This window comes from Egretta garzetta, unplaced genomic scaffold (genome assembly GCF_000687185.1).
Source record: "Egretta garzetta isolate BGI_Z169 unplaced genomic scaffold, ASM68718v1 scaffold375, whole genome shotgun sequence".
Lineage (NCBI taxonomy): Eukaryota > Metazoa > Chordata > Aves > Pelecaniformes > Ardeidae > Egretta > Egretta garzetta.
This window is the reverse complement of record NW_009259786.1, coordinates 2,200,318-2,213,116: the sequence shown is the minus strand read 5'-3', so window position 1 is coordinate 2,213,116 and position 12,799 is coordinate 2,200,318. Positions and strand designations below refer to the sequence as shown.

Genomic DNA, 12,799 nt, shown 5'->3' with positions numbered 1-12,799 from the left:
GCTCCTCCTCCTCGGCACCTCGGCCGGTGCTGGCAGTTGCAGAGCTGCGTCAGCATGGTCTCTCTTGGCTTTTCTTTTTCAGAGTACTGCGCTGCATGCGCGAGGTACACCCTTCTGAGTTGGCATCTGTTGGCCACTTTAATGGGAGAAAATGAAGTTTAGCAGCAAACTGCTACAACAGCGCTGCTTCCCACACCTATGATGTGCTTGTGTGCAGGGGCAGGCACGGACACAGAAGTTGTACCGGCGTTTTCTGTTCTGGAAAGTGTGGCTCCAGCACTCTTGCTCATCTCGTGCTGCTTTCCTAGTAACCATCCCACCCTTCTTGCCTTTAGCACTGTCAACTGCTGCTGACCTTGTTCTACTCAACTACACCAAGAGCCTTGTTTTAACCCACCTGGTTAAACAAAGAAGGAAAATCTGTGCTCCAGAGCGATCTGGAGCCAATGCATCACAACACGGACACTCTGTACTTTCTGTTCTGGTTTGGTGCTCACCAGATTTTGGAGGTGTTCTTCTTTTGGAGGTGTTTCACCTCCTTTGGTGTTCTCACTTCCCATTTGGGTGCAGCAGGGCTGGGAATGGTGGAGAGACAGTAAGTGCAAGCTCCATTCCTGAGGATTTATTTTTAGAGCCACGATGTTACACCTACTTTTATGGAGAGGTCCCTAGTGTGGAGGTGTATTCATCTGCAGTGCACAGATCTCTTTATGTGGATAGTATGTCTTGGAATAACCATATGCTGAGATGCACAATTCAGTTGATGTCTTTCAGCATGTTAACTTGGTTATTTCAGACTTGCTGCAAATTCAGGCAAACGCCTGTGAGTTGAGTATGCATATGTATAGATTTGTATACATATACCTCTGTATATGTAACTTAAAAACTTTAGCATGAGGCTTAGAAGATGATTCTTTTTCAAAGGAAAACGGAGGTTCTGCTTTCATCTCAGGGCATGTTTTTCTGTCACTGTTAAGGGTCAGTAAAGCCAATGATGTAATCCGATCCTGAAATCCACTTCTGTCTTAGGGATTGTTCTGCTCCCAACTCTTTCCAGTTCCAACTGTGGAACTCGGAATGAGTTTTAAACATCTATTTTGATTTTTTTAATGTTATTTTTAAATTGATGAATAGGCAAGGCAGGAGCAAAGAAGAGTTTGTAAAATGTTGGAGGAGTGTTTTTGCTTGTTTGTTTTGTACTTTTCCAGCAAGTGGTAGAAGACACTTGAGTACTACTGAAGACCATCATTTTTATTTCTGCTATCACACAACAAGCAATAAAATTACCTACTGTTTTCCAGCTGTTGAATCAGCTAGGAATAATTGCTTTTATAATGTTATGAAGGTGTTTTGTACTGTGTATCTACCCTAAGTTCATTGCTGAATGTTTTTGATGCAGATACTATAAGTTTGATTGTGCAGAGATTTGAAGGAGGTTTTTGAAGAAAAGGTGCAGAGACGGCTAAAGTTTTGCATGTCAATAGCCCACCTGTTTTTATTCTTTTCTGTTGAAAAAATCTTTTTGAAGTTGTTTTTCCTTTTCTTCTCAGAATATACATCTTTGTTAAATTGTGGCATTAAAAATGCTCCAAAACATGGAGATAACATTTGGAGTGTTAAATCAGCTGTGGCTATGGTAAGGAAAGATTCAATCAATGTATTTTTAATTAATGAATTCTCTTCAGGAGAAGGTATTTTCTTCAGCCTTACCTTTCTGAAGGACATATGTGTTTATTAATAAAATGTAGTTTGTTAATAAAGGGTAAGAACAAGGGTCTGGAAGTAAGCCAGAAGGAGACATAAGCTTCATATGCCTCTTTCAGCAGCACATAGAGCAGACTGTGTTTCTGCGAAAGAAGCATGTCTCTGCTTCCTCCCCACTGCTGGGGAGGGCTGCTACTGCACACCCTCCTCGTCACCTTGTGTGTCAAGTTCATCTATCTTTATCTGCTGACAGCATGCAATACCCTCCTGTGTTAGGACACTAACTCCATATAAGCCCCTTTGATCTTTCTTGCTCTTCTCTAACCTGCTATTCCTTTTTCCACCAGTTCGTGTTCTAGGCCTTCCCAAGTGGTACTCCGGTGCCATTGCCTCATCATGTTCTTCCATTACATACTTCTTGACTACAGAGAGGGGACAAACCCTGTCCCTCTGACTACCTTTTATGGCACACACATGCTTGTTTATGCTGTGGTTATGCCTTTGTCCATGCCAAGTCTTTCCACACTACTTGGAGAAGGATGCATTGTCCAGGGGCTTTTACAGCTGAGGATGCTGGGGACATGGGAAAACTGACAGTAACTGGCTCATGTAGAGGCATAAATCTTGTAGCTCTAGACAAACCTTTCCCTGCAGGCAAAGCAGCAAATTGTCCTGCTTCAGAACACTTTCACGTGATTGGTATACGGCAGTTTTTGGGAACTTGTTAAATGCAAACTGAAATGAGACTGTATTTGAAAGGGCTAGTTATTGAGATTTTAATTTAAGACTTTCCACCTTCCAAAATTGAACTGAACCAGACAACAAAAGATGTGAGATTTCTGAAGAATGTGATTGTAAAATGCCTGGGTATTTGGAACAGCATGTTGCAACTCATGAAGCTTTTAGTGTCAGTCTTCTGTGAGTATAGCTGAATGTCAGTGCATTAGTATTTTTTAATTAAATACATATCTTTTACTTGAGATTCTATTTGATTATCACTAGGGCTGAAGTACACTACAACTGTTAATGTTTGAGAACTTTTAGCCAAATTGCATTAGGGATCCCATTACAAATTTTAATGAACTTAGGGCTTTTGCTCTTTAAGTTACAGATGGAATTAGGAGAAATCTCTCTGTGGTCTTGACTCAAGTGTTGCAGTGTCACTTGCTGGAATGTGGTATAAATATTTGTAAAATTTTATAATTTACACTAGAACAGCTCTTTGTGCTTATATTTTTCAGCTGGTTTTAGTTCAGTTAGAATATGTAAGACATCTTTTTGTCCTCATCAGTTAGAATTTTAATATACATAGAATAGGCAGAACAAATATGGCCTCAGTTGAAGTTGTTTGTTCAGGGGTTGGAAACTGATAGCTAGCTGATAAATCAGAAAAGCTTTCCCTTTTGCTCTCTTCAAATAAAGCAGGGTTGAGCAGATGAGATCTACTAATTGAAGAAGTGCAGGTGAGATTTTTAAGGGGTCTTTAGAGATAAAAAAGGTGCAGATACAGGATTTTGAAAAGTGGTTTTGTGTTTTTTAAAAATACTGCCTAGTACACATCTGTATGATTTTGCACTTAAATACTTCTTGATAAGGTGATCAATGGAAACCACCAGAATTGGGCATGATACACTCACCATACATTCTTGTTTTGCTTACAAAACTATTCTAGAGTAATAAACATCTAAGTCAACTTCTCTGCTTTGGTTTATCTGAGTAGTTAAGTGAGACAGGCTTCAAAGTAAGTTAATTCTCTTTGATCTTCCCTCCCTTTTTCAGTGCATAATTCATTTTTGGGTTTTTTTTAGTTATGGAAAAGTACGTTTGGCTAGATCATTTGTGTGAGTGTGTATACTTAATACAAATAAATTATTTCCATAAGTACTTCCTATACACATGTAGTGAATCTTTCTAACTCAGGCAAAATTACTAATATGAGTGTACAGACAGGATTTATTTGTAAGTAACCTATTAATACATGTTTCCACCAAACATCGAGGATGAAAATTTTTTGAAAACTAAAAAGTACAAGATAAAGCAGATACAAATCATTATTTAAAGTAAGATTTCCTATGTGCTGATACAAACTGTAGTTAAACCATGATTTAATCACTTCACTTAAATTGGTCTACCCTTTTTTGTACAGTATAAAAAGAAATATGATCTTCTCTCTCAGCAGTTTTAAATAATGATAGCACCATATATTTTTTGCTATCACTCTTAGAATACGAGAACCTTTCAGTGTGAACTACTTATATGCAAATCTCAAATTTAGTGTACACTGTGAAATGGAGATGTTTCTGGGAATTTACAGGTATTTTGAAGCTATCTTTCTTATACGTATGTATCTTTATCTCACTAAAAGACATTTTTTGTTTCTATTATATGTGACTTTCATATAGTTTGTGATATAATTCTTAATGTTTAAGAGAAAACTGTATGTAAGTCATATATATAAAGCTTATAAACTTTTTATTTTGACAAAGGTAACTTGCAAGCAGAGAACATATTGTACATTTGCATATGCTTTCCCTCTGACGATTGGTTAGGCAAGAAGTGCGCAGGGATATGACTGCTTATATTAGCATTGGGAATCATCCTAGTCCCTTGGAAAGCCTAGCTAATAGGGTAAAAGTTAGTTTTTAATATGTGGATGTAATTTTTAATAGTTGCACATTATTTCCTGAAGAGTGTTCGTAAATAATGTGGAGATGATTTCCAGGAAAAGCTGTGAAATTAATGCTGAGTTTAGCATTATGTGAATGCTTATTCCTTCTTACTCCTTAGTATATCTGCCACTTTTTTTGATATCATACAGATAATGGAATTTTATTATTAGCGTTATTTCTACTGATACTTGATAAACATGATGATGACTTAATTTTTTTTCTTTTATAAATAGTTTTTTCAAACAATTTAAAAAAAAAAAATTTGGAAAGCACACCTGTAACATGGGTGCTTTAGGAAGAATAAACCATGCTTAAATGCTTCAGATGATGATGCAACAGGTATTTTAAAATAGATAAAAAATTATCAGGTTTTCTGTATGACTAATAATATTTGTCAGAATGGTTACCTGTATGACAGTATTGTCTGAACATTTTGCACTTTTTATTTCTTTTTCCTTTCTTTATAATTGGGTTGGTTGGGCTCTGTAGTATTACTTGGAGCCTGATTAGTCCTTTTTGCCCTGGTTAGGGAAATATATCCCATCTAAAATTGATACACCCATCTGAGCAGGGGTTTAATTCTTGAATGTGCAAAACAGGGATGACTTACCTTAAACAATTTTTGCCAGGAGATTCTTGGGGTGGGCTGGGGAAGGGAGAAGGATTAAGTTCTCATCTGGAAATCAAGGAAATTATTTTTCAGTTTCTGTTTTGTGACCGAGCAGGTACTTAATCTATCTGTAGTTTGGTCACTGATTAATACATTGGGAAAACTTCCCAAATCTTAACTGTGGTATTAGAAAACCCTAAGAATTTGTTTTAAGAAAACCCATAGGAATGGCATATTAGAACAAAACTGACTCAAACGAGAATTCAAGGAATGTGTTTTTGTATACATCCCTGCTATATATTGTTTCCTATTGTAAACCTTCTATGCTTTTCCTGTTGCAGCTCTTGCTTCATCTTTTTTTTTTTTATTTAAGAAATAGAACAGCTGTGTGGGTGTCATTTGAATTTACCTCTTATTTTTCTGGAGAGGGAGGCAGAAGTGGTAGATTTATGACTTGATATGACACTGCTAAGAAGAATCAACTTGTGTGATTTGTCTTCAAGGATCATCACATCATGGGAAAAATATTAAATGTGCTTATATATTAATTGGAACTTGCTTCTGAACACACCAATATTGGTGATGGAGCAGCGGTCTTTCGGCTCTGATGGGAAGAAGAAAACTACAAGTGTAATTAAAAAGTGTTATTGCTGTTGAAAAAAACATGCTTCTGGAAAGGACTTTTATTTCCTAACTGAAGAATAGTTTGGGATGAGAGCATTTCTAGTTTATTCAAACATCGGATTTGCAATGCGCCTTAGAGTTTAAAATCAAAGCCAGGTCAAGTGTCTTTTTATTGCTTTAATGTGTGGTCCTGCTTTTGCCCAATTGAACGTGTGGAGTATTTGAATTTGGAGTCATCCTCCTGAAGAGTAAGTTGTGACAGTAGAAGAAAAGTGCTACAGTCAGGTGCACTACTTGAATGTTTCTCCATTTGCCTAACAGAAAATAAACAGATTCCTGTCTAAGGGTTGAATAAGGACCCTTTCAGGAGGTCCTAGATGAATTCCTCCAACCATGATGAACAGGTGGGAATTCAGGCTTACAGAGCAAGGGAGTGAAGGTCATTTGGGTTAGCCAGGCTCTTCTCCCCTTGTAGGAGGTATCTATACATAGCAATGGATTGTACCTTGGGAGCTAGCAAGAGGCATGTATGCTCTCCTGCTTGGGTTTAAACATTTTTATTTGCATCTTGAGAGTGGTAGCTAGCGAATGGAGGACCTTGGTTTCAAACTGATAGCTGCAGAAGGAGGAGGAGCTCTCTTTCATCTTGTGTGCATGCATGTGCACATACATGCAGGAGGAAGAAGAGAAAGGGGAGTGGACTCAAGGTCAGTCCTTTGGGAGGACAGGTTTCTCTGAAATAAAAGAAGTAATATGTGCTGAGATGGCATGACAGGCACCCTGTGGAGGCCATGAGACGTGCAAAGCTGAGTGGTGAAGTAGTAAATACCCAGGCAAATACTGAGTTTCTGGAATTTATTTTTTCACCTTGTAGACTGATGACAATACTGTGGGCATTTTTATTTGAGATAGGGCACTCCCTTTTTGTCTTTAATTTCTGGTCTCTGTCCTAGTCCTTTGCTTTTCTCTCCTTAACCCTGCATTCTCCAAAAAAAAAAAAAAAAGTCTCAATTGATAAGACTTTACTAGGGCTGGATCAATTTAATAGGACTGTGTTTATAGTTCAGGGAATTCTAGTGTGTTCAGGAAGTAACTGTCCAAAAGACTGTTACAGGCTTGGTAAATGTAGACATTACCAAGATAAACTTCTCAGAATTTTCCTGTTTGATAAACATGCCTGTTAAGCTGAGGGGAGCGAAATAAGAACAAACAAATGGTATTTCTGCTGCAACATTCAAACCAACGCACATCTAATAAGTCAGTGAGACAATTGATCTCTAGTGGGACTAAGGGAGCTCCGAATGTGTGATTGGAGCTGTGCACTGAGCATTGAGCACAGTTTTTGTGTCTTGAGGGGAGAATTTTGATATCATTTCTTTCTCTTTAAATGAAAGTTCAGGTTTCCTGTTGATAACATTTGTTCTGTGTTTGTGACTTCCTTTTACCTGTATCAGAGTTGCTAGTCTTAGCTGTAGTAACACTTTTTGCTTTAAGAAGTCTCTGAAGGCAGGCTGTCTAAATGTGGAAACATATGCTTTACAATTAAGTATCTTTCCTGATTGCACATCAGCACTTCTCACGCAAACATGAAATTTGTGCATGCAATTGCATAATTATACATTCAGCCTTTGTAAGCACTGTTTCCATGTGAAGGTGTTAGGGCCATATTTTCATACTTAAAATAAATGTAATTTCTGTTGAACATTGGAATGTTTAACATTGGAAAATGTAATTCAATTTATTTTCTTTCAAATACTCATTAACTAAGTGATTACACTAGCATTTCTTTTTTCAGTCCTCAGTGATGCTTTTTCTATAATTTCAAAATAGTAATTTACACACATAATACATATTTTACAACATTGTAACAATGATACACTTTTTCTTCCCCTCCAGGAATTGTGGTGCTTGGATTAAACAGATCTCATGCCAAGAATGCACTTAACAAAAATCTTTTAAAAATGGTAAGTGAAAAGAACAGTTTTTAGTATAAAGGTGAACTATTGGAATGAAGTACTTCAAAAAGTGTTTGGTTATTCCCCTTCCTCCTTTTCTCTGCAGATGTCAAAAGCTGTGGATGCTTTGAAATCTGATAAGAAAGTACGTACTGTTATATTCCGGAGTGAAGTTCCAGGGATATTCTGTGCTGGTATGCAACCTTAATTTTCCTGAGGAGCTGGAAATCGTCATCTGATAATGCACAAAAAAAGCCCAGATTCCAAGGAAACATGTCTTTTGTATATATTCATCTCAGTAGCAAACGAAACATTTTTATATGACTTTCCTCAATTGCTAACAAGAATTGAGGATCAGTTTTATTCTTTCTGTGTCATAAAGTATTTCAAAATAAGTAATAAATTATTCATGGTGGTGGAAAATTATTTAACTGAGCTCCTAGAAAGTCTTCATGTACTTCAGAATGAGGACCAAATAATGCTAGAGGCCATATAAGGAGGCTGTGTAGAAAGCTGTATCAAAACCATAAACCATATTTTAAACATATTAAAATTAACTTTTAATTGAAGAAACATACATAAAATTCATTGTGAATGTGACTGTTACTGCACACTGAATGTATTCTCAGATTAAAACAAAACAAAACAAAAAGCACACACCCCAACCCACATACCAAGCAGTACATGTGTCCTGCCAAAGTGCTCAGGAAGACAAAGCTCTCAACTACCAAACACTGAGAAACAGAATTTGTCAACATATCAAAATCAATTGAAGCAACCGTGCCTTTTGTGAGATCAAGTGAATAGTCTCCTTATTTTCAGATGTCACATCCAGTTCTTACTGTGTTCAAATTTAATTTAAATCTGTTTGAAACTGAAAACAGAAGTCAGTCAGTTTCTCCTTTCTAATATATGAGGAGGAGATCAGTTCTGAAATCTTTCTTTTCCGATCATTTATGTAGTCACTAAGCTTGCTAGCCACATGTAACATAATTAATTCAGTTTTAAATGTGAAATAGTTTTTCCAGTTTTTACATATGTAACGTACTGAAGTATGTTTTTAGTAGAGTTTAAAATTCTTGTTTGCTTTTAATAAGACTTTTTTTCATCCAGATACAGTTTGTCAGTTAGAAGACTTGTGAAAAAAGTTGTCTTGAAAAATGGGAGTAATCAATTCAGCATTTACTAATAGATATCAATAGGGTAAATATGCATGTATTAATCAGCATATTTAATTTAAAGGTTAAATCATGTCTTAACAAGTTTTAAAGAACAGTAACTAATAATAATCATCAGGAAAAAAGTTTAAAAGATGTGGTTTTTAAACTGATGAAGAATGCAGCATCAGAGCAACACATGTAAATGGAGTTTCAAATTAGATGTTATGTATTTCATAGAAAAAGCTGTCCATCAGTTGAGATGTGTTATCAACTTTCTTTTTTTACTACTTTTTTAACGTAGCATTCATGAATTTTAGGGTAGTGTTATATAGGAAATATGAGAGCAGAAATACTGATTTTAGGAGAGAGGATCTCAGGTATGCTATTAATACTGTATGAGTTCCAGGTACTTCTCCAGTATTCTTTGTTAGCTGACTTTGCAGAGCTGTTTTGGTATTAAGGTTTAAAATAAGTGTTGTTGCCTGTTTGCCTGGCTAAAAAATGGCAGCTTAGTGTATGTATACACAGCTGACTGTAGACAAGATGCAAGGGTGTTTATGTGTGGACATTAAGAAGGGAAATTAGCCCTGAAAAGAGGAGTGTGAAAGACTAGGTGCTGGATAGCTAATATCCAGATCTTAAACCAGGGAGTAGAGATAGTGTGTGGACCAGGTGTCTCTGATTTTTTTAAAAAAGTGACAGGTACAAGGAGGGTCCTAAGAAAGGAAACTGCTGCAGCTGAACCAGTGAAATAAAGGATGTTCCAACAGTGGTAACTGAAATTCAGGATGAACTAGAAGACTTTGCTGCAGAGTTTGTCAATGAAAATAGGCTGAAAGAGCTCAGTGGCTGTATGGGTTGCTTCTGTAGATGACTTTAAGGGGTATCTGTAAAGAGAGTGAAACTACAGAAAGCATAGCAGGACATGGAGAAAACAGGTAACTGCATAAGGAAGTAGGATGAAGGGAGGAATGTTGGATGTAACAAGGCATTTTCTGGAGAGGACTTACTCAGGAAATTCAGTAGAACAGAAAAGCATTTTCAGACTTCAATGTTAAAGGACAATGTGTTGTTTCAAGAACACTTAATTTCCTTAAAAAATGCAAGGATCATCTTGTGAAATGTCACATTTTCTTATGCATTATGGTGCAATTCAATTAGGCTAAACTTTGAATATTTGTTTTATTTTTTGTATTTCCTCAATTATCTTTTCTTGTTTGCATGTGTGGGAATGTATGTTTTAAAAATACATTTTTATGATTTTTTTTTGGACATCTGATGTTTTACAGACCGCAGATTGAGAAACTTTGTCCTAGAATGTAATTCCCTTTTATGTGTGGAATGAAATCCAAGATCCTTAAATCTTGCCATTCCTCAGCCATCAACAAAAATCTGTGAAAGCCACAAGCCAAGTGTCTTGTTTCCTTCTAAGGGCTAGTCCACAAAACATGACATCCAACTGTTTTTCATGAAATGACAGTGTGGGCGACTGAAAGATTTAAACTCTGTTGATGACTGATGTGGATTTGATTATGATTCCAAATTACGGAATTTTCACATGGTGAAATGGGAGGGGAAAAAAAGGAATTGTATAGAAGAATCTAGAGATGTGCCAGCAATTGTATCCTTTCATTTCTGCATAAAGATTTGCTTTGAATCTTTTACTGCTGTTTTCTTTGTATCTTCCTTCTTAAGCTCTGTACATCTATGGGCACAGAAAGTTCCTCATTAATGCTCTAGTGCTGATCAAAAGGATACCTAGAACTCAAAGAAGATCTTGGCTGGGGTTAAGGATGCATTATGTCTGTGAGGCCTTTTTGTGCTTTCATCAGAAGTGCTCTGGCTCTGAGTCACTTCTTGGCCCCTTTCTGTCTAAAACCAAGTAAGTAAAATGTTGGCCTTTCTGGAGTGATCATGTATGACCAGTCTTCTCCTTTGTAAACCTACGCTGCATGCCTGCCCAGTTCTGCAGCCAAGGCAGGTGAATCTGTGCAGGAGTCTTTTTTATTTCCTGGCAGTGTTCCATCCTTGAGGAAGGCACAGTCTGTGCGTGGGATAAGGCAGGTGTCCCATGGGTAAAAAGTCGGTGATCAAGTAATTAAGAGCTGTGCTGTGTTCACACAAGGGGCTGAATTATATTTACATAGGCAGTTGGAATAGCTTCATTTTTCATTATTAATGTAATTTTAACATATATATTGGTGATATTGCTCAGGTAGTTTTGTGAGTGGATTTTCAGGATTTTTCATCTTCAGAAAATTTCTGGAAGGGTAAGTCTGTGCATAGTACTGTTGGGAGGTATGGTACTGTGAGGAGAGGCGGAAGGACTGTCTGCAAGTTGTTGCAAAATCTTATTTTTGGAGTGGCAGTGTATTCTGGGAGATAATCTTACAGCTGCTTCTTAACTATGTGAGTCCTGAAAGAAAATAAAATCCAGAGCTATTTTTTTTTTGTTTTTCAGGTAATGTTTGATAATAATTGTGGTTTGAAGAGTTGAGCAACCTAATGTTGCACCTTAAAGCTTTTGTTGTTCAGTTGCCTAAGGCTTTGAATGAAAAGCTAGATACTATTTATAGAACTTTTAGTTATTACAGAATTTTGCAATGGGAAATATTGTTTTGGCAAAGTGAAGTGTGCTGCGTGATTCCAAGTCTTTTTTCCTTCCCCTCTCCCACCCCGCCCCCCACTCTTATCTGTGTGTTTGGTGATATGAAATGGGTATTACGTTACATTTTGCAATTATGATCTACTGATATTTGAGATCAAATAATATTCTTTTGTTTTTAAACAGTTTTATTTGTTGATGATTACAGTAATTAAAGAAACAGACTCCTTTTATATTCTTTTCTTTCCCCTTTCCACCTGCTGTTTTGGAAACTATTGTTTCTCTTAGGACTGTCACTTTCCTCCAGTCCTGTTTTCATGTCCTGTCAAGAAGGCACTTGTATGTGTTTTTAAAAAAATTTATTCTTCACGTGTTTGTCTCAGGCAGTAATTTACTGGCCCATAGTCTATTGGTTCAGTTTACAGCCCACACTAATGAATAAAACCTCATACTACTGTTTTACAGTTCAGAGTAGTTACTGGTTTATTTTCCTTCCTCTGGTACCTGGCCAACCAGGTCAGTTGCTCAGCTTTGACTCTCCCAGTCCAATTAGAGACCGTTTCCTTCCTAGAAGTCCAGATACGAGTTCTCGTCAGTTTCCCTGCATCCATCCACCCTCTGTTGATATGCAGAAAAATTCTGCCATCTCATATGGGAGGAAAATCAAATGCTGTGATTCCCTAGAGGAGCAGACCACTTCTGGTTTTCTTTTTGCATGTGAGACTTAGAAAGAGAGCTTCCAGGGGCAAGAAACTCGAGATTTTTTCTGTGACTGTGTTTAAAGTATAATTGTTAAGAACAGGCTCTTCAGTATTGCTTCTCCAAAATGAACTGCATCGATGGAGACAGAGGTTATGAGATTGGTGAGTTATTTGCTTTGTATATGTGTACACACAAAGAAAGAGAGCTTTGGGCCAATTTTTAGTTGGCAAAAATGTTTTTTGGAGACCTTATTTCAGAAATCTTTGAGACATATCAGAATATGGATAGTTAACTTGTTGTAACTGGCTTCCAAGACAATTCGAAAAATTTGGGGAATGGAGCCCTTCAAACCGCTTTGACCTAAAAGTCACTGCAGCTTGACCAGTAAAGCCCCCTCTTGGAAAAGCAGAAGTAATCTTTCTGCCAGCAAAAATACATTGTTTGGGTCTGTGGTGTTAGTAAAGCCAACATAAATGCTTTTCCTGTTGGCAAAACTTGCCTACATCAGAATCTTTTTTCCAGGACAGCTGAACTGGCTGTATGGTGTGTGGTTCCCGGCTGCCATTTCCAGCTGGTGTAGTTTTTCTGGCAGAAGTTTATGAAGCAGACAAACCTGGTAGAACAGATCCTTGAAGACTTCTTCATTTATGAGGTTTTGATGTGGATTGAACTGAATAAAGGAGGAAAGGAGTTCCATAATAGCTCTCAAATACTTGACGTACTCTTACTTTTGTAGAACTAGCAAGGGTAGTAAGGAAATATTACTGTGA

General features: G+C 37.0%; 1 protein-coding gene across 1 annotated transcript in view; it reads left to right on the top strand.

The window, feature by feature from the left end:
• The first annotated feature begins 508 nt into the window (after window positions 1-508).
• The window catches only part of AUH (AU RNA binding methylglutaconyl-CoA hydratase), a 114,408-nt gene continuing 102,117 nt past the window's right edge, over window positions 509-12,799 (top strand). Inside the window, exons 1-3 of the mRNA XM_035895027.1 lie at window positions 509-1,636; window positions 7,504-7,571; window positions 7,669-7,756. Of these exons, the coding sequence (XP_035750920.1) occupies window positions 7,569-7,571; window positions 7,669-7,756 (91 nt within the window). The 5' untranslated portion in view covers window positions 509-1,636; window positions 7,504-7,568. The remainder of the gene's footprint in view (window positions 1,637-7,503; window positions 7,572-7,668; window positions 7,757-12,799) is intronic.